General features: G+C 43.0%; 1 protein-coding gene across 1 annotated transcript in view; it reads right to left on the reverse strand.

The window, feature by feature from the left end:
* Positions 1 to 20,783, reverse strand: part of LOC121009528 (cytochrome P450 2H2-like) — a 93,040-nt gene extending 72,257 nt beyond the window's left edge. The window contains exon 1 of the mRNA XM_040442727.1: positions 20,545 to 20,783. Within this exon, the coding sequence (XP_040298661.1) occupies positions 20,545 to 20,727 (183 nt within the window). The 5' untranslated portion in view covers positions 20,728 to 20,783. The remainder of the gene's footprint in view (positions 1 to 20,544) is intronic.
* Positions 20,784 to 22,875: the final 2,092 nt, after the last annotated feature.

The raw sequence follows: 22,875 nt of genomic DNA on the forward strand, positions 1-22,875 counted from the left end.
CATGTGGACCGCGCCGACGTCCTCCATTGTATGCATATTTTGCTGGGGATAGTCGATAATTGCGGTCCACATGCGGCTGGGCTGCTCCCCCAATCTAGACACGCCACCGTGTCAGGGGCTGAGCAGCTCCTCCAAAATTGCCACTATTTTTTTGGTGTTTCTGTTGTGTTTGATTTGTAGTGTGTGTGCCTTTACCTGGCATTCTAACACTCTTTTGCACCTGTTATACCTCCTTCACAGGGTCTGATATGGGTGTGGCTCACAGTATGGTCTTGTTCACATTGCACCAGTATCCTTGCTGGGCAGTTGTGTGGAAGCTTTGCTGTGAGCTGGATTCCATCACCCTCAGACCGTGTTCACACCATAGTCAGAGTAGTGGTAGGAACCCTTTGCCATGCTGAGTGACCGTGACGTGGTGCATGAAGGGCTCCGATATTTTCCTGACCGGAACATATTGGCGAAAGTCTCAGCTTTTTAATACCTGCATTTATGACTTCCCAGTATAGTCAGTAGCTTATTTGTTTGGTGCATTTTCTCTTGGTGTCTCATATGATGCTTTGCTACATTCCCTGTAGCTTGTCCTTGTGGTGCATGTGGACCGCGCCGACGTCCTCCATTGTATGCATATTTTGCTGGGGATAGTCGATAATTGCGGTCCACATGCGGCTGGGCTGCTCCCCCAATCTAGACACGCCACCGTGTCAGGGGCTGAGCAGCTCCTCCAAAATTGCCACTATTTTTTTGGTGTTTCTGTTGTGTTTGATTTGTAGTGTGTGTGCCTTTACCTGGCATTCTAACACTCTTTTGCACCTGTTATACCTCCTTCACAGGGTCTGATATGGGTGTGGCTCACAGTATGGTCTTGTTCACATTGCACCAGTATCCTTGCTGGGCAGTTGTGTGGAAGCTTTGCTGTGAGCTGGATTCCATCACCCTCAGACCGTGTTCACACCATAGTCAGAGTAGTGGTAGGAACCCTTTGCCATGCTGAGTGACCGTGACGTGGTGCATGAAGGGCTCCGATATTTTCCTGACCGGAACATATTGGCGAAAGTCTCAGCTTTTTAATACCTGCATTTATGACTTCCCAGTATAGTCAGTAGCTTATTTGTTTGGTGCATTTTCTCTTGGTGTCTCATATGATGCTTTGCTACATTCCCTGTAGCTTGTCCTTGTGGTGCATGTGGACCGCGCCGACGTCCTCCATTGTATGCATATTTTGCTGGGGATAGTCGATAATTGCGGTCCACATGCGGCTGGGCTGCTCCCCCAATCTAGACACGCCACCGTGTCAGGGGCTGAGCAGCTCCTCCAAAATTGCCACTATTTTTTTGGTGTTTCTGTTGTGTTTGATTTGTAGTGTGTGTGCCTTTACCTGGCATTCTAACACTCTTTTGCACCTGTTATACCTCCTTCACAGGGTCTGATATGGGTGTGGCTCACAGTATGGTCTTGTTCACATTGCACCAGTATCCTTGCTGGGCAGTTGTGTGGAAGCTTTGCTGTGAGCTGGATTCCATCACCCTCAGACCGTGTTCACACCATAGTCAGAGTAGTGGTAGGAACCCTTTGCCATGCTGAGTGACCGTGACATGGTGCATGAAGGGCTCCGATATTTTCCTGACCGGAACATATTGGCGAAAGTCTCAGCTTTTTAATACCTGCATTTATGACTTCCCAGTATAGTCAGTAGCTTATTTGTTTGGTGCATTTTCTCTTGGTGTCTCATATGATGCTTTGCTACATTCCCTGTAGCTTGTCCTTGTGGTGCATGTGGACCGCGCCGACGTCCTCCATTGTATGCATATTTTGCTGGGGATAGTCGATAATTGCGGTCCACATGCGGCTGGGCTGCTCCCCCAATCTAGACACGCCACCGTGTCAGGGGCTGAGCAGCTCCTCCAAAATTGCCACTATTTTTTTGGTGTTTCTGTTGTGTTTGATTTGTAGTGTGTGTGCCTTTACCTGGCATTCTAACACTCTTTTGCACCTGTTATACCTCCTTCACAGGGTCTGATATGGGTGTGGCTCACAGTATGGTCTTGTTCACATTGCACCAGTATCCTTGCTGGGCAGTTGTGTGGAAGCTTTGCTGTGAGCTGGATTCCATCACCCTCAGACCGTGTTCACACCATAGTCAGAGTAGTGGTAGGAACCCTTTGCCATGCTGAGTGACCGTGACGTGGTGCATGAAGGGCTCCGATATTTTCCTGACCGGAACATATTGGCGAAAGTCTCAGCTTTTTAATACCTGCATTTATGACTTCCCAGTATAGTCAGTAGCTTATTTGTTTGGTGCATTTTCTCTTGGTGTCTCATATGATGCTTTGCTACATTCCCTGTAGCTTGTCCTTGTGGTGCATGTGGACCGCGCCGACGTCCTCCATTGTATGCATATTTTGCTGGGGATAGTCGATAATTGCGGTCCACATGCGGCTGGGCTGCTCCCCCAATCTAGACACGCCACCGTGTCAGGGGCTGAGCAGCTCCTCCAAAATTGCCACTGTTTTTTTGGTGTTTCTGTTGTGTTTGATTTGTAGTGTGTGTGCCTTTACCTGGCATTCTAACACTCTTTTGCACCTGTTATACCTCCTTCACAGGGTCTGATATGGGTGTGGCTCACAGTATGGTCTTGTTCACATTGCACCAGTATCCTTGCTGGGCAGTTGTGTGGAAGCTTTGCTGTGAGCTGGATTCCATCACCCTCAGACCGTGTTCACACCATAGTCAGAGTAGTGGTAGGAACCCTTTGCCATGCTGAGTGACCGTGACGTGGTGCATGAAGGGCTCCGATATTTTCCTGACCGGAACATATTGGCGAAAGTCTCAGCTTTTTAATACCTGCATTTATGACTTCCCAGTATAGTCAGTAGCTTATTTGTTTGGTGCACTTTTTCTCTTGGTGTCTCATATGATGCTTTGCTACATTCCCTGTAGCTTGTCCTTGTGGTGCATGTGGACCGCGCCGACGTCCTCCATTGTATGCATATTTTGCTGGGGATAGTCGATAATTGCGGTCCACATGCGGCTGGGCTGCTCCCCCAATCTAGACACGCCACCGTGTCAGGGGCTGAGCAGCTCCTCCAAAATTGCCACTATTTTTTTGGTGTTTCAGATCGCAAGTGTAGGTGCACACTGTTCATGTGACTACACAAGTGGTGTTCCCTTCACCTATTTTACACTATTTTTGACATTGCTCTCTGTTTGACACGCTGGTCCTCTATTCTCGCTCTCCCCCCTCTCCGGGACACGGTCTCTCTGCAGTTCTGCAGGGGTCCGTTAACAAAAGGGGGGGTGGCCTGGCGAATTGGATATCTGTGTCACAGTACTATTGTATCTGTAATCAAATCATTTGAATCTGAACTGGTATAGCCTGCAATACTTTGACCTTGGACGCTCTACTGACCTATTCAATAGTTTTTTTCGCTTATCTGTGCAGCGGCCTCTGATAGGCTGCGGGCCTTGTGCCAGCAGCCTATCATAGGAACAGGGAAGGGAGACGCCTCTCCCTCCCCTTCCCCACAGCACAGCCATCTGTGACTATGGAGATGAACGCTTCCACAATGGAAGCGTTCATATCCCTGTGACCTGCCGTTAGTTGCGGGCCGGCGCTGGTGTTGGGTGGTGGGCTTAGGGGCCCCAAAGGACTTGGGGGAAATTGCCCCCCTTTCCTATAGGGAAGCGTCGGCCCTGCCAAAAGCAGGAGTGGGTACAAAACACAGAAGACATGCAAATATTCCATTCACATGTCATCTCTGTTTTGGATCCACTCCTGTTTTTTTTTGGCTTTAGCAATACTGAAGGATTACTGACCAAATGCTGACCGAGTGAAGGTGGATGCTCAACAGACAGGATCTGTTTTTTGGGGGGTTTTGTTCTGATGGATCAGAGGAAGGGCAAACTAATCAGTGATGTCAACACAAACTTTCTGCTGACACCCTCTCCACTCAGGGGTAGAGTTGAGCGAACTCGAACCCGAACATTTTTTGTAAAAGTTCGGGTTCGGTGTTCGGCGATTTTTATGGCTCTTTTTGAAAGGCTGCAAAGCAGCCATTCAACAAGCATCAAATTACTTGCTCCAAGAGGCCATCACAGCCATGCCTACTATTGGCATGGCTGTGATTGGCCAACTGCAGCATCTGACCCAGCTTCTATTTAAGCTGAAGTCACGTAGCGCCGCCCGTCACTCTGCTCGGATAAGTGTAGGGATAGGCTGAAGCTGCTGTGAGGGAGATATCAGGGAGGAATCTTATGAAGAACTGCTTCTTTACTCAGCGATCTACAGCAAATGTGTTTTGTGGGTGCAGTGCACAATTGTTTTATGCCTGCCCTGAGCCAACTACTGCTGAAAACGAACTTTCTTCCTTCAGTTAGTCAATGCATAATCGGCAGCCATTTTATGCAGTGATAGTGCACCAGCAAACAATATCTGCATGTCTGCAAGTCCAGAAATACTGCTTTGAGACACTGGGGTTTAAAAAACCTTCTGTTTCATATAGTGCACATCTAGGATTATCGCTGCATAAGTGACTGTTCAATTTAGGCCAGAAATACGGCTTTCTCATACTGGGGCATACTGGGTGAAAAAAAAACTCTGTTTCATATAGTGCACATCTAGGATTATAGGTGCATAAGGGACTGTTCATTTTAGGCCAGAAATACGGCTTTCGCATACCGGGGTGGAAAAAACACTGTGTTTTATCTACTGCACATTAGTGATTATAGGTGCATAAGTTACTGTGAAATTTAGGCCACAAATACGGCTTTTGCTTACTGGGGTTAAAAAAAAACTCTGATATACTGCACATGTGGGATTAGAAGTGCATAAATTACTGTGAAATTTAGGCCACAAATACGGCTTTTGCTTACTGGGGTTAAAAAACCCTCTGATATACTGCACATCTGGGATTAGAGGTGCATAAGTGAGTGTTACATTTAGGCCAGAAATACGGCTTTCTCATACTGGGGCATACTGGGGTAAAAAAAAAACATCTGTTTCATATAGTGCACATCTAGGATTATAGGTGCATAAGTGAGTGTCACATTTAGGCCAGAAATACGGCTTTGGCATACTGGGGCATACTGGGTGAAAAAAAAACTCTGTTTCATATAGTGCACATCTAGGATTAAAGGTGCATAAGGGACTGTTCATTTTAGGCTAGAAACATGGCTTTCGCATACCGGGGTGGAAAAAACACTGTGTTTTATATACTGCACATCTGTGATTATAGGTGCATAAGTGAGTGTTACATTTAGGCCAGAAATACGGCTTTCTCATACTGGGGCATACTGGGGTGAAAAAAAACATCTGTTTCATATAGTGCACATCTAGGATTATAGGTGCATAAGTGAGTGTCACATTTAGGCCATAAATACGGCTTTGGCATACTGGGGAATACTGGGGTGAAAAAAATCCATCTGTTTCATATAGTGCACATCTAGGATTATAGGTGCATAAGTGAGTGTCACATTTAGGCCAGAAATACGGCTTTGGCATACTGGGGCATACTGGGTGAAAAAAAAAAACTCTGTTTCATATAATGCACATCTAGGATTATAGGTGCATAAGGGACTGTTCATTTTAGGCCAGAAATACGGCTTTCGCATACCGGGGTGGAAAAAACACTGTGTTTTATCTACTGCACATTAGTGATTATAGGTGCATAAGTTACTGTGAAATTTAGGCCACAAATACGGCTTTTGCTTACTGGGGTTAAAAAAAACTAGGGTGACCACGTGTTCCGGATCGCCCGGGACAGTCCCACATTTGGAGAGTCTGTCCGGGTCCCGGTCACCCTCATTCCAGGACAATGCAGTGTCCCGGAATGACCTGAGCCACTGACCGCTGCTGTGACCAGGGCCGTTTCTTGGACCAGGTGGACCGAGTGGCCGCCCGGGGCGCTGTCAGAAGGCAGGGCACAGCAAGAGCTGAGCGCTGCGCTTCCATTGTGGAAGCGCTAACTCATCTCTATAGTCATCTTTATCTCCGTCCTCAGGACGGCGATACAAATGTCTGTGATGCGGCAGCCGGCAGGGGAGGGAGAGGTGTGTCCCCTTCCTGTTTCTCTGATAGGCTGCCAGCACTAGGCCGGCAGCCTATCAGAGTCCGGTGCAGGCGGCGCGATGACGTCATAGCGCCGCCTGAGCCAGGGAGGAACACAGGCCGGAAGAGGCCTGCATCGCATCCTGGAGGAGGTAAGTATAAGTAGTTTTTTTTTTTATATATAGTACAGACCAAAAGTTTGGACACACCTTCTCATTCAAAGAGTTTTCTTTATTTTCATGACAATGAAGGCATCAAAACTATGAATTAACACATGTGGAATTATATACATAACAAACAAGTGTGAAACAACTGAAAATATGTCATATTCTAGGTTCTTCAAAGTAGCCACCTTTTGCTTTGATTACTGCTTTGCACACTCTTGGCATTCTTTTGATGAGCTTCAAGAGGTAGTCCCCTGAAATGGTCTTCCAACAGTCTTGAAGGTGTTCCCAGAGATGCTTAGCCCTTTTGCCTTCACTCTGCGGTCCAGCTCACCCCAAACCATCTCGATTGGGTTCAGGTCCGGTGTCTGTGGAGGCCAGGTCATCTGGCGCAGCACCCCATCACTCTCCTTCATGGTCAAATAGCCCTTACTTTCAAAGTTTTCCCAATTTTTCGGCTGACTGACTGACCTTCATTTCTTAAAGTAATGATGGCCACTCGTTTTTCTTTACTTAGCTGCTTTTTTCTTGCCATAATACAAATTCTAACAGTCTATTCAGTAGGACTATCAGCTGTGTATCCACCTGACTTCTCTTCAACGCCACTGATGGTCCCAACCCCATTTATAAGGCAAGAAATCCCACTTATTAAACCTGACAGGGCACACCTGTGAAGTGAAAACCATTTCAGGGGACTACCTCTTGAAGCTCATCAAGAGAATGCCAAGAGTGTGCAAAGCAGTAATCAAAGCAAAAGGTGGCTACTTTGAAGAACCTAGAATATGACATATTTTCAGTTGTTTCACACTTGTTTGTTATGTATATAATTCCACATGTGTTAAGTCATAGTTTTGATGCCTTCAGTGTGAATCTACAATTTTCATAGTCATGAAAATAAAGAACACTCTTTGAATGAGAAGGTGTGTCCATACTTTTGGTCTGTACTGTATATGTACAAATTACAATACTGGCACATAAGGGGGTCTACTGGCACAGACATAAGGGGGACCACTGGCACATAAGGGGGGCTACTGGCACATGATAGGGGGACTACTGGCACATAAGGGGGCTGCTGGCACATAAGGGGGGCTACAGGCACATAAGTGGGGCTACTGGCACATAAGGGGAGCTACTGGCACATAAGGGGGGCTACTGGCACATAAGGGGGGCTCCTGGCATATAAGGGAGGCTACTGGCACATAATAGGAGGCTACTGGCATATAAGGGGGGCTACTGGCACATAAGGGTGGGCTTATGGCACATAAGGGGGGGCTACTGGCACATAAGGGGGCTACTGGCACATAAGGGGGACTACTGCTGGCACATAAGGGGGCTACTGGCACATAAGGGGGACTACTGGCACATAAGGGGGACTACTGGCACTTGATAGGGGGGCTACTGGCACATGATAAGGGGGGCGACTGGCACATAAGGGGGCTACTGGCACATGATAGGGGGGCACTCTGGCTACTGGCACATGATAGTGGGGGGGGCTCTTATTACTGGCACATGATTGGGGGCATCTATGGGGCACATCTTACTGGCACATGATTAGGGGGCATCTATGGGGGCACATCTTACTGGCACATTATTGGGTGGCACTATAGGGGCATCTACTAAGGCTAAAAAGAAGGGGTATTTTATATGGGGGGCTCTGTATAGGGGCATTTTATACTGGGACACATTATGGTGGGTACTATGGGGAAGGGGGAGAGGAGCACTATGGGGTCATCTACGGGGGCACTAAGAAGGGGTATTTTATAATGGCACATTATGGGAACATTAGCTCAACTGGGGGCATTACAAGGGGGTATATTTTGCACATTATAAGGAGAATTATTACTACTGGGAGGGCATTATGGTGGGCTTTATTACTCCCCTATGGTATGCCCCCTAGTAGCAGCACCAGCCTCCTGCTATCCCTCTGCCCCTTCTCCAAATCCTTATTATGAAATCTTTCTCATTAGGATAAAACACAACATCAGCTCCGCCGATCCCCCGGCCAAAGTGGTGAAGTGGTGTCCGAGATCCCCAAGGGCCAAGCCAAGTAATTGTAAGTTTTCATGTGGAGTGTGTTTATGTTATACATATATAGCCTACACTGTGCCCCACAATATACAGTATACCTCTACACTGTTTAGGGATTATACTGTTTATTGTACAGCATGGCACAGAGGTTATATTGTCCGGCATGGTGTAACCTCCATGCATTTTATGTACAGTATACAGTAATCCGCCTTGCCATCTATGCTTTGAATCTGGTTTTATATGTTACTTGGTTTTTGTACATTTACTTGCGTGTGCTAGTTGAGACCTGCTGTGATTGGGTTTTAGTTATTTATTAAATGCTAACATGACAGTGTTTTGGTTTAGCCAGTTAATGTTTGCAGAAATGCTGAAAATTGCACAGGCAGATATGTTTTTGCCAGTCTCAAGTATAAGTTTGACAAAATGCACTTGTGAAAGTAAGTGTCTCTGAAAGGCAGTTAGGAAATGTGGTCACCCTAAAAAAGAAAACTCTGATATACTGCACATCTGGGATTAGAGGTGCATAAGTTACTGTGAAATTTAGGCCACAAATACGGCTTTTGCTTACTGGGGTTAAAAAAAAAGCACTCACGGGTGAGTCGCACTGCGGAACAGCACCACTTCACCACCAATGACTGGGCCTCCATGCGAGACCTGTGTGCTCTGTTGCGCTGTTTCAAGTACTCCACCAACATGGCCAGTGGCGATGACGCCGTTATCTGCATTACAATACCACTTCTATGTCTCCTTGAGAAAACACTTTTGGCAATGATGGAAGAGGATGTGGCCCAGGACGAGGGAGAGGACGAGGAGAAAGAGGATTCATTTCTACCACTTTCAGGCCAGTCTTTTAGAAGTGGCTCAGAGGGAGGCTTTTTGCAACAGCAGAGGCCAGGTACAAATTTGGCCAGGGAGGGCCCACTACTGGAGGACGAGAAGGAGGAGGATGAGGAAGATGAGGATGAAGCATGTTCACAGCGGGGTGGCACCCAAAGCAGCTCGGGCCCATCACTGGTGTGTGGCTGGGGAAATACGGAGGACGCAGACGATACGCCTTCCACAGAGGACAGCTTGTCCTTACCTCTGGGTAGCCTGGCACACATGAGTGACTACATGCTGCAGTGCCTATGCAACGACAGCAGAGTTGCCCACATTTTAACGTGTGCTGACTACTGGGTGGCCACCCTGCTGGATCCCCGTTACAAAGACAATGTGACGTCCTTAATTCCCTCACTGGAGCATAATCGGAAGATGCGCGACTACAGGCGCACGCTGGTAGACGCGCTCCTGAGAGCATTCCTGTTTGACGCCGGGGGTCAAGTGGAAGCACAAGGCGAAGGCAGGGAAGGAGGAAGAGGCAGGGAAGGAGGAAGAGGTCGCCAACGCAGCTGTGTCAGCGCCAGCACCTCAGAAGGCAAGGTTAGTATGGCCGACATGTGGAAAAGCTTTGTCACCTTGCCGCAGCAACCGGCCCCATTTGCTGATATGGAGCGTGTTAGCAGGAGGCAGCATTTGAACAACATGGTGGAACAGTACCTGTGCACACGCCTACACCTACTGACTGATGATTCTGGCCAATTCAACTTCTGGGTCTCCAAATTGTCCACATGGCCAGAGCGTGCCCTGTATGCCCTGGAGGTGCTGGCCTGCCCGGCAGCCAGTGTGCTCTCTGAACGTGTATTTAGAGGCGTCATTACAGACAGACGCAGCCGCCTGTCCACAGCCAACGTGGACAAGCTCACGTTCATTAAAATTAACCAGGCCTGGATCCCACAAGACTTGTCTGTACCTTGTGCAGAATAGACAGTTTTAACAGCCTCCACCATCCATCCTTGTACTCAAGTGCACTTATTCCTTTTTTTTATTTTTATGTCCCAATATTTTGGGGGATACCCCTATGCAAAAATGCTAAATAACACATATCTGTGTTGGCTACCTATTCCTCCTTCGCCGCCGCTTCCACCTGGACTGCCACGTGAGCCTACACTGCCACATCCACCCATTCACCGCCTCCTCAACCTCTTCCTTCTACATCATTCCTCATTTTTATTTTTTTAAGGTCTTTTATGTTTTTTTTATTAATTTCCCTATCCACATTTGTTTGCAGGGTATTTGCCATGCTCTTAAGCACATTTTGCTGTCTTTTGCAACCCTGTAGCTCTTTCCAGGGCTATTTTAGTGGCCAAAAGTTCGGGTCCCCATTGACTTCAATAAGGTTCGGGTTCAAGTTCGGGTCAAGTTCGGGTCCCGAACCCAAACTTTTTTTTCAAGTTCGGCCGAACCTGCCGAACCCGAACATCCAGGCATCTGCTCAACTCTACTCAGTGGGGCTCTACTTGTATAAGTGTTTAATAGAACAGGTTCTGTAGAATTCTATGTGGAATCAGCTGACGACAGTGTAAAAGGAGTGCGCTCTTTCACACTATAGTAGGATCTTGGGGCTCTGCCCGGTTCTTTATAACTGGCGCTAACATTGACCTGTGAGGCTGAGTTCACACTTGACTTAAATAACTTATTTAGTCAGTTTTGACCCCATGAAGTGAAGTGTGCAGTCATTCTAAGAGTGACGCATGTCATCTGCATTTCATACTGACTCACAGTATTGTTTCACTAACGCAGCAGACTCACTATGCTTGTTTCTTTAAGGCACATTGTTCTACACCACTTTACAGGCTCTCTGCAGCCAGGAAATCTAAGTAAAAGTGCTTTATCATCATCATGTCAGGGCTAGGGTGCATAGGGCTCTGTTGCCCAAAGATGATAAACCACTTTTACTTAAATTACCAGAATGTTAAAGTCGCATTAAATCTTTTTAGTATCCTAGATATGCTAATTCTAACACAACATTCAACAACATAAATGTATTAAAATTTGCACTCAAAAGAAAAAGAAGAAGTCCAGTACCATGTTAGTCAGTAGAAAACTAGTTTAGTGGTCTCATTTAAAGAAAAAAAATGAGTCTTGCAGGTCTGATACCTTTTAGAGGAATGTCAACAATATACAGACACACAGTACTAAATCAAAATGGAGAAAGAACCAACTCAAAAATATTTGAGAGAGTTGAAAAAGGTCATCTGAGGTCTTCTTGTAGATCCACCAACCTTTTAGAATTGGTACCTGAGAATCTCAAGATCAGAGAATTCTACATGCTTCCCAAAATGCATATATAAACTGGGTAAGCCCAATCATTTCAGGTGTGGGAACCCTCACAGAATTTTTTTTTTAGGATGGATAGAGGGCATCCTCAAATCATTAGTGAGGAACACAGTAAGTTATCTACAGGACACTACCGACTTATTAAACAATCTTTCAGTCATAGGTCCTCTCCCTAAAGACACCATCTTGGCCACTATGGATGTGGAATCTTTATATTCAAATATCCCATACAATGATGGAGTAACTGATGGCCAACTGTTCTGCAACTCTCCAAATTTATTCTCACCCACAATTAAAGTGTTTCCCTGCCCATAAGATGCACGTAGGTTTTAGAAGAACAAAATAATAAGAAAAAAAAATTCAGGTCAGATCCCCAATTTTAATCAGACCTCAGCTTTAAGCCCCAATCAGACCTCAGAACAGACCCCCAATGTTAATAAGTCCCCCAGTCAGACCTCATATTAGACCTCCATATTAATAAGTCCACCAATCAGACCTCACATGAGACCTACATATTAATAAGTCCCCCATTAGACCTCAGATCAGACCTACATATTAATAAGTCCCCCAATAAGACCTCAGATCAGACATCCATGTGAATACCCCTAATCAGACTTCAGATCAGATCTCAATAAGTCCCCCATTCAGACCTCAGATCAGATCTCACAACACAGCGAGAGGCTGAGGAAAACCGGGAAGTGGTGAGTACAGAGCCAGGAGAGTGCTGCATTCTCCTCACCCCGGTCCTCCTGTACTAATGAGCGCTCATTAGTATATGCCCCATAAGATGCACTAACATTTTCACCCCACGTCTTATAGAACGAAAAATATAGTATTTTTCTTTTGGCAAGGAGATATATTTGCAATGCAATGGAACAGCCATTGGCATCAAAATTGAACCACAATATGCAAATCTTTTCATGGCAAAACTGGAAAGTAATGTCTTGTTATCCTGCCCCATCAAACCCTTGGCCTACTTCAGTTTCATTGATAATAATCTGGACTGACTCTGAACATGACCAGATAAAATTCCCTGAATGATTCAATAAATTTCATCCCACCAAAATCCTGATCCTCCACTATTCCAAAACAGCTTTCTGGACACCACCATGAAAATGCAAAACAGCTCAATACAGACATCCCTGTATTATAAACCTATTACCCGGCTTCCACCCCAAACATTAAAAAGTCTATCATCTACAGTCAGGCCATCAGATGTAATCAAATCTGTTCCACCCCATCATACAGTGATGAGCATTTACAACATCTAAAAAGAACATTTTTAAATCAGGGTTATCATCCTTCTTCAATTAAAGATCAGATCACAAGATCCACCAGGATACCCAGAAGTCAACTTCTCCAATACAAGTAAAAGAAACAGAACAAGCATGTAATTCTGGTAGTGACCTACAACCTGCAATTAGAGGTACTGAGGAAAATTGTCAAAAAATTACATAATGTCCTAAATAAGTTTGGCCTGGTAAAAGCAATTTTCCAAGATCTTTCCCTCTTGCTATGTTACCGACAACCTCCAAATCTGAGAAATATTCTGTTTAGAAGTTAAAAAAGGAATATATCCCTGTAAGATAAATAGATGTAAAACCTGTTCACATATAATGATAACAGATAAGATCCGGATCCCCAACACACACCAAAATATTAAAAGTTTAAATCACCCCCTTTTCCCAATTTTACATATAAAAATATATAAACAATAAAAAATAAACCTATTGTCTGAACTTTAAAATGTAAAAAAAATTCCTGTGCAGTGAATGCTGTAATGTAAAAAAGAAAAACATGTGATTCACCATTTTTTTGTCATCTTGTCCCCCTAAAATAAAAATTAACAGTGATCAAAAATTTGGACCAATAAAACTGCAGTTCGTTATGCAAACAAGCCCTCATACAGCTCTGTAGAGCGAAATATAAAAAGTTATGGCTGTCTGAACATAGCAATGCAAAGAAAATTTTGATCTTTTTCAAAGGTTTTTATTTTTTTAAAAGTAATTAAACAAAATAAAAACTATATAAGTTTATCGCTGCAATGATATTGATGAGCAAAATAATAAGGACATCATGTCATTTTTAGCGCACAGTGAATGCCATGATGTCAAAACCCCAAAAACCTTGGCAGAATTTTATATTTTTTATTTTACCCCACAAAGATTTTTTTTTTCCTGTTTTCCAATACAAGAAATTGAAAATTAAGTGGTGGCATTAAAAAATGTGTATTGTCCCACAAAAAGTAAGCCCTCATATGGCTATGTGAATGGAAAAATAAAAAAGTTGTGCCTATTGGAACGTCAGGAGGAAAAGTCAAAAACTTAAAAATAAAAAAATAGGCCCAGTCTTTAAGGGTTTTAAAGATCATGGACTGAATTTGTCTAAGGGATTTATGGCACTTTACAAGAGCTAAAGAATCTTCTATACACATAGTGGAGTCAGCAGGTCTCAAAGATAACATCAATTTAGAGACCATAAAACTTTCACACGGCTTATCTGTAAGACAAATGATAACATATTCTCAAGAATTTTGATATTCTATTGTTTTTCAAATGTCCATTAATTACACCATGTCTCGGCTCTTTTTGTATATATATATATATCAACAGTAATATATATATATATTACTGTTTCTTCATACATTCTTATAGTACACCTTACGAAGGGACTGATATTGTATCAGAAGCTTGCTATGTGACATCATCAGACCTGCAAGACTCTTACGTAGTTTTTTCTTGTTTCTCTTAATGAGAGCACTAAACAAAAATTTGCAGTTAAAATATTTAGGGCTCTTTCACACTTGCGTTGTTCTGTTCCGGCATAGAGTTCCGTCGTCGGAGCTCAATGCCGGAAGAATCCTGATCAGGATTATCCCCATGCATTCTGAATAGAGAGAAATACGGACGGTAAGTATACTGCTCCCCCGCTCCCCACTACTACTATGGCAACCAGGACTTTAATAGCGTCCTGGCTGCCATAGTAACACTGAACGCATTTTGAAGACGGATCCGTCTTCAAATGCTTTCAGTTTACTTGCGGTGTTACGGATCCGGCAGGCACCTCCGGCAAATGGAGTGGACGACGGATCCGGACAATGCAAGTGTGAAAGAGGCCATTCTGATTATATTATTATATGGAGTAAAGTATTGCTAAACCACAAAAATACACTGGAGGAATCACTATAAAGTTTGTTGAACAATAATAGGGATTTTTTTTTTAGCACAGGTGTATGGTGGAATGATGTTAGTTGTGAGTAAAAGATATAGGGAGACAGAAGAGGGCTTGGGAATCAGATATAACAGAAGAAATTGTGAATTGTATAAAATTATGTCGATGGAGAGTGTTAATCCCTTAAGACCATCAGACAGGGTGATATATTTTTATTTTTATTTTTTTTATTTAAATATAAGTTGCATTGGATTCCTGTTTTTTTTAAACTCTTTAACCGCTTGCCGCCACGCTAACGCCGAAAGGCGTCATTGCGGCGGCTCCCCCAGGCTACGCTAACGCCAATAGGCGTCATCTCGCGTGAGCCGAGATTTCCTGTGAACGCGCGCACACAGGCGCGCGCGCTCACAGGAACGGAAGGTAAGAGAGTGGATCTCCAGCCTGCCAGCGGCGATCGTTCGCTGGCAGGCTGGAGATGTGTTTTTTTTAACCCCTAACAGGTATATTAGACGCTGTTTTGATAACAGCGTCTAATATACCTGCTACCTGGTCCTCTGGTGGTCCCCTTTGTTTGGATCGACCACCAGAGGACACAGGTAGCTCAGTAAAGTAGCACCAAGCACCACTACACTACACTACACCCCCCCCCCCGTCACTTATTAACCCCTTATTAGCCCCTGATCACCCCATATAGACTCCCTGATCACCCCCCTGTCATTGATTACCCCCCTGTCATTGATTACCCCCCTGTAAAGCTCCATTCAGACGTCCGCATGATTTTTACGGATCCACTGATAGATGGATCGGATCCGCAAAACGCATCCGGACGTCTGAATGGAGCCTTAAAGGGGCGTGATCAATGACTGTGGTTATCACCCCATATAGACTCCCTGATCACCCCCCTGTAAAGCTCCATTCAGATGTCCGCATGATTTTTACGGATGCACTGATAGATGGATCGGATCCGCAAAACGCATCCGGACGTCTGAATGAAGCCTTACAGGGGCGTGATCAATGACTGTGGTTATCACCCCATATAGACTCCCTGATCACCCCCCTGTCATTGATTACCCCCCTGTAAAGCTCCATTCAGATGTCCGCATGATTTTTACGGATCCACTGATAAATGGATCGGATCCGCAAAACGCATCCGGACGTCTGAATGAAGCCTTACAGGGGCGTGATCAATGACTGTGGTGATCACCCCATATAGACTCCCTGATCACCCCCCTGTCATTGATCACCCCCCTGTCATTGATTACCCCCCTGTAAAGCTCCATTCAGATGTCCGCATGATTTTTACGGATCCACTGATAGATGGATCGGATCCGCAAAACGCATCCGGACGTCTGAATGAAGCCTTACAGGGGCATGATCAATGACTGTGGTGATCACCCCATATAGACTCCCTGATCACCCCCCTGTCATTGATTACACCCCTGTCATTGATCACCCCCCTGTAAAGCTCCATTCAGATGTCCGCATGATTTTTACGGATCCACTGATAGATGGATCGGATCCGCAAAACGCATCCGGACGTCTGAATGAAGCCTTACAGGGGCGTGATCAATGACTGTGGTGATCACCCCATATAGACTCCCTGATCACCCCCCTGTCATTGATTACCCCCCTGTCATTGATTACCCCCCTGTAAAGCTCCATTCAGACGTCCGCATGATTTTTACGGATCCACTGATAGATGGATCGGATCCGCAAAACGCATCCGGACGTCTGAATGAAGCCTTACAGGGGCATGATCAATGACTGTGGTGATCACCCCATATAGACTCCCTGATCACCCCCCTGTCATTGATTACCCCCCTGTAAAGCTCCATTCAGATGTCCGCATGATTTTTACGGATGCACTGATAGATGGATCGGATCCGCAAAACGCATCCGGACGTCTGAATGAAGCCTTACAGGGGCGTGATCAATGACTGTGGTGATCACCCCATATAGACTCCCTGATCACCCCCCTGTCATTGATCACCCCCCTGTCATTGATCACCCCCCTGTCATTGATCACCCCCCTGTCATTGATCACCCCCCCTGTCATTGATCACCCCCCCTGTCATTGATCACCCCCCCTGTCATTGATCACCCCTCTGTAAGGCTCCATTCAGACATTTTTTTGGCCCAAGTTAGCGGAATTATTATTATTTTTTTCTTACAAAGTCTCATATTCCACTAACTTGTGTCAAAAAATTAAATCTCACATGAACTCACCATACCCCTCACGGAATCCAAATGCGTAAAAATTTTTAGACATTTATATTCCAGACTTCTCACGCTTTAGGGCCCCTAGAATGCCAGGGCAGTATAAATACCCCACATGTGACCCCATTTCGGAAAGAAGACACCCCCAGGTATTCCGTGAGGGGCATATTGAGTCCATGAAAGATTGAAATTTTTGTCCCAAGTTAGCGGAACGGGAGACTTTGTGAGAAAAAAATTAAAAATATCAATTTCCGCTAACTTGTGCCAAAAAAAAAAAAATTCTATGAACTCGCCATGCCCCTCATTGAATACCTTGGGGTGTCTTCTTTCCAAAATGGGGTCACATGTGGGGTATTTATACTGCCCTGGCATTCTAGGGGCCCCAAAGCGTGAGAAGAAGTCTGGTATCCAAATGTCTAAAAATGCCCTCCTAAAAGGAATTTGGGCACCTTTGCGCATCTAGGCTGCAAAAAGGTGTCACACATCTGGTATCGCCGTACTCAGGAGAAGTTGGGGAATGTGTTTTGGGGTGTCATTTTACATATACCCATGCTGGGTGAGAGAAATATCTTGGTCAAATGCCAACTTTGTATAAAAAAATGGGAAAAGTTGTCTTTTGCCAAGATATTTCTCTCACCCAGCAAGGGTATATGTAAAATGACACCCCAAAACACATTCCCCAACTTCTCCTGAATACGGCGATACCACATGTGTGACACTTTTTTGCAGCCTAGGTAGGCAAAGGGGCCCATATTCCAAAGAGCACCTTTAGGATTTCACAGGTCATTTACCTACTTACCACACATTAGGGCCCCTGGAAAATGCCAGGGCAGTATAACTACCCCACAAGTGACCCCATTTTGGAAAGAAGACACCCCAAGGTATTCCGTGAGGGGCATGGCAATTTCCTAGAATTTTTTATTTTTTGTCACAAGTTAGTGGAAAATGCTGATTTTTTATTTATTTATTTTTTTCATACAAAGTCTCATATTCCACTAACTTGTGACAAAAAATAAAAACTTCCATGAACTCACTATGCCCATCAGCGAATACCTTGGGGTCTCTTCTTTCCAAAATGGGGTCACTTGTGGGGTAGTTATACTGCCCTGGCATTCTAGGGGCCCAAATGTGTGGTAAGGAGTTTGAAATCAAATTCTGTAAAAAATGACCTGTGAAATCCGAAAGGTGCTCTTTGGAATATGGGCCCCTTTGCCCACCTAGGCTGCAAAAAAGTGTCACACATCTGGTATCCCCGTACTCAGGAGAAGTTGGGGAATGTGTTTTGGGGTGTCATTTTACATATACCCCTGCTGGGTGAGAGAAATATCTTGGCAAAAGACAACTTTTCCCATTTTTTTATACAAAGTTGGCATTTGACCAAGATATTTATCTCACCCAGCATGGGTATATGTAAAATGACACCCCAAAACACATTCCCCAACTTCTCCTGAATACGGAGATACCAGATGTGTGGCACTTTTTTGCAGCCTAGGTGGGCAAAGGGGCCCACATTCCAAAGAGCACCTTTCGGATTTCACTGGTCATTTTTTACAGAATTTGATTTCAAACTCCTTACCACACATTTGGGCCCCTAGAATGCCAGGGCAGTATAACTACCCCACAAGTGACCCCATTTTGGAAAGAAGAGACCCCAAGGTATTTCGTGTTGGGCATAGTGAGTTCATAGAAGTTTTTATTTTTTGTCACAAGTTAGTGGAATATGAGACTTTGTAAGAAAAAAAAAATCATCATTTTCCGCTAACTTGTGACAAAAAATAAAAAGTTCTATGAACTCACTATGCCCATCAGCGAATACCTTAGGGTGTCTACTTTCTGAAATGGGGTCATTTGTGGGGTGTTTGTACTGTCTGGGCATTGTAGGACCTCAGGAAACATGACAGGTGCTCAGAAAGTCAGAGCTGCTTCAAAAAGCGGAAATTCACATTTTTGTACCATAGTTTGTAAACGCTATAACTTTTACCCAAACCATTTTTTTTTTACCCAAACATTTTTTTTTTATCAAAGACATGTAGAACTATAAATTTAGAGCAAAATTTCTATATGGATCTCGTTTTTTTTTGCAAAATTTTACAACTGAAAGTGAAAAATGTCATTTTTTTGCAAAAAAATCGTTAAATTTCGATTAATAACAAAAAAAGTAAAAATGTCAGCAGCAATGAAATACCACCAAATGAAAGCTCTATTAGTGAGAAGAAAAGGAGGTAAAATTCATTTGGGTGGTAAGTTGCATGACCGAGCAATAAACGGTGAAAGTAGTGTAGTGCCGATTTGTAAAAAAGGGCCTGGTCTTTAGGGGGGTATAAACCTGTGGTCCTTAAGTGGTTAATGACTGGGACATTTAAAATTTTTTGATTTTTGTTTTTTAACTCCAGCCTTCCCAAAACCATAAGCTTTTTTTAATTTTTCCATAAACATAGCAGTATGAGGGCTTGTTTTTTGTTGTACTTTTCAATGGCACCATTTACGGTTGCATACAATGTAGTGAGAAGCAGGAAACAAAATCCAAATGTGCAAATAATAAAACTACAAAATTTTGCCACGGTTTTATGGGTTTTGTTTTTATAGCATTTTCTTTGACTGTTACTTTTTTTTCTATGGGTCAGTATGATTACAACGATGCCACATATGTGTAGTTTTTCTTGTGTTTTATTGCAGAAAAAATTAAAAAATTAAAAAAAACGAATTGTTTATTTGCATCACTATATTCTTACACCCATAACATTTTTAGTTTTATGTGTAGAGAGCTGTGTGAGGGCTTATTTTTTGCGGAGCAATCTGTATTTTTCCATAATACAATTATATCATTTTGGGATGTGTATGACTTCTTGATCACTTTTTATTACATTTTTTAAGAGGTGAAGTTGGCAAAAAATGTTGAATTGGCCATTTTGACGTTTTATTCTGTTTTACTGTTTGCCGTATAGGATAATAATAGATTTTATTAATACAGTAATTTTAAGGAAAGGGGGTGATTTGTGAATGTTGATGAATGTTTATATTTTTAATTTTTTTTGCTTAAATACTTTTTTTCTTTTTTATTACACTTTTTTATAGTTCCCCTAGGAAACTATAACAAGCAATTATTAGATTGCTTCTCTCATAGACTCCAATGCATTAGCATTGGAGACTATGAGAATATTACACAGACAAGGTCTCTATAGGAACTAATGTGCAGCAGCCTCCTGTCACTCAGGGGGGCAGGGGCTGCTACACACAGACTCTAGCAACCCCAATCCTTGCGCTCCCAGTTTTTATCATCGCAGATGCCGTGGTCCCATTTGTTTTTTGAGGTTGTGTTTTTTTTTCTTTATAATGATTGCACTGGTTGAAATTGTGAAATAAAATAATAATAATAATAATAATAATGGTAATATTCTACTAATTATTGTTGATGCAGCTTCTCTTCTCCAGGCTAAGCTGTATTACAATGATGGAGCGAGTAATGAGGTTGATTAGCTCTTATTTTACTCATATTCAATTTTCAAGAAATCAGCAAACATAGGGAAGATTGGCTTTTTGACATCTGTGTCATGAAATTTCTTCCAGCTTAGTATTATTCTGTGAAGTTTAGAGAAACAAATCTGCTGCTATAACCTGGATGCACTCTGCAGAAGATCATTCATCCATATCATGTGTCTTTAGCATATAAGTATGTCTATAATTGTTCAACTTCAAAATTCCTGACATTTTTTTTTTATCCCTAAGTTAATTTTTAAGAAGTAGTCTAAAATTATAGAAACTTACCTTTTTGAGTGACTTAAACACTTCTTTGCTATTGAGTTGAAGAATGTTTCCCAAGATGGGCAATGGTGTTGGCCCTGGTGGCATTTTACCTTTGCTCTTCCCTTTTCTGGCTTGCGTTATGCTTAGAAGGATGAAGACTATGCATGCTAGTAGTAACAAAGTAGTTGCTCCTATGAACTCCATTTTAATAGTGCTCTTCTGAATTTAATGTAGCACTAGGTGAATCAGGGCTATTTATATGTAGGATCCAAAAAGAGGGTTGTGTTTGGCACACCTGATACTCTGTTGGTTAATAGGCATCTACTGTGGATGTTTACTTCTCTGCAGGTAAACTCAACTCTTTTTGTAGGATCCAATTACACTGAGTGTGAAACAAGAGGCAGGAGCATGACTCATCATTGCACTGTAAGTACAAAGATTAAATGGATTCTGTCTATGTATGATCAAATGGTACTGAGCCATTACCATTCACACAGCATCAAGCTTAGTAGTTTAACTTATCTACAAAATATTAATATTGACTCCATTATGAACTTCAGTCTCTCTCACAGTGTTCACCTTCAGATCTTAGATCACTATTCTAAACTAACCACTTTTTATTCCGGATGTGAGAGCCTACACAAATGGAAACTGGAGAGCAGGGTGATCAGAGTTCTTTAGTAATGCTCTTTAAAAGTGACCTTCTAGAGATACATAATAGAAGTTACTGATCCATCAACTGTAGCTCAGGCTCTTTTTTCTGTTTGCTGCAAAAATAAAACAATTGACTTTGTAGACATTATTAATGTAAAAAAAAAAATAAATATAATAATAATCATAATCATCATAACCATGTACAGAGGGTTTAAAGTGTCAGATGATACAAAGCTTAGTACGCTTGATAAGCTGGCAGCATGGGCAAGTACATGGCAGATGAATTTTAACCACCTCAGCTCCCCTAGCTTAAACACCCTTAATGACCAGACCACTTTTTACACTTTTGACCTACACTACTTTCACCATTTATTGCTCGGTCATACAACTTACCACCCAAATGAATTTTACCTCCTTTTCTTCTCACTAATAGAGCTTTCATTTGGTGGTATTTCATTGCTGTTGACATTTTTACTTTTTTTGTTATTAATCGAAATTTAACGATTTTTTTTGCAAAAAAAATGACATTTTTCACTTTCAGTTGTAAAATTTTGCAAAAAAAACGACATCCATATATAATTTTTTCTCAAAATTTATTGTCCTACATGTCTTTGATAAAAAAAAATATGTTTGGGTAAAAGTTATAGCGTTTACAAACTATGGTACAAAAATGTGAATTTCCGCTTTTTGAAGCAGCTTTGACTTTCTGAGCACCTGTCATGTTTCCTGAGGTTCTACAATGGCCAGACAGTGCGAACACCCCACAAATGACCCCATTTCGGAAAGTAGACACCCTAAGGTATTCGCTGATGGGCATAGTGAGTTCATAGAAGTTTTTATTTTTTGTCACAAGTTAGAGGAAAATTATGATTTTTTTTTTCTTTTCTTACAAAGTCTCATATTCTACTAACTTGTGACAAAAAATAAAAACTTCCATGAACTCACTATGCCCATCACGAAATACCTTGAGGTGTCTTCTTTCCAAAATGGGGTCATTTGTGGGGTAGTTATACTGCCCTGGCATTTTAGGGGCCCGAATGCGTGAGAAGTAGTTTGAAATCAAAATCTGTAAAAAATAGCTGGTGAAATACGAAAGGTGCTCTTTGGAATGTGGGCCCCTTTGCCCACCTAGGCTGCAAAAAAGTGTCACACATCTGGTATTGCCGTACTCAGGAGAAGTTGGGCAATGTGTTTTGGGGTGTCATTTTACATATACCCATGCTGGGTGAGATAAATATCTCGGTCAAATGCCAACTTTGTATAAAAAATGGGAAAAGTTGTCTTTTGCCAAGATATTTCTCTCACCCAGCATGGGTATATGTAAAAAGACACCCCAAAACACATTGCCCAACTTCTCCTGAGTACGGTGATAGCAGATGTGTGACACTTTTTTGCAGCCTAGGTGGGAAAAGGGGCCCACATTCCAAAGAGCACCTTTCGGATTTCACCGGCCATTTTTTACAGATTTTGATTTCAAACCACTTCTCACGCATTCGGGCCCCTAAAATGCCAGGGCAGTATAACTACCCCACAAGTGACCCCATTTTGGAAAGAAGACACCCCAAGGTATTTCGTGATGGGCATAGTGAGTTCATGGAAGTTTTTATTTTTTGTCACAAGTTAGTGGAATATGAGACTAACTTGTGACAAAAAATAAAAAATTCTAGGAACTCGCCATGCCACTCGTGGATTACCTTG

The sequence above is a fragment of the Bufo bufo genome, chromosome 8, assembly GCF_905171765.1.
Source record: "Bufo bufo chromosome 8, aBufBuf1.1, whole genome shotgun sequence".
Taxonomy (NCBI): Eukaryota; Metazoa; Chordata; class Amphibia; order Anura; family Bufonidae; genus Bufo; species Bufo bufo.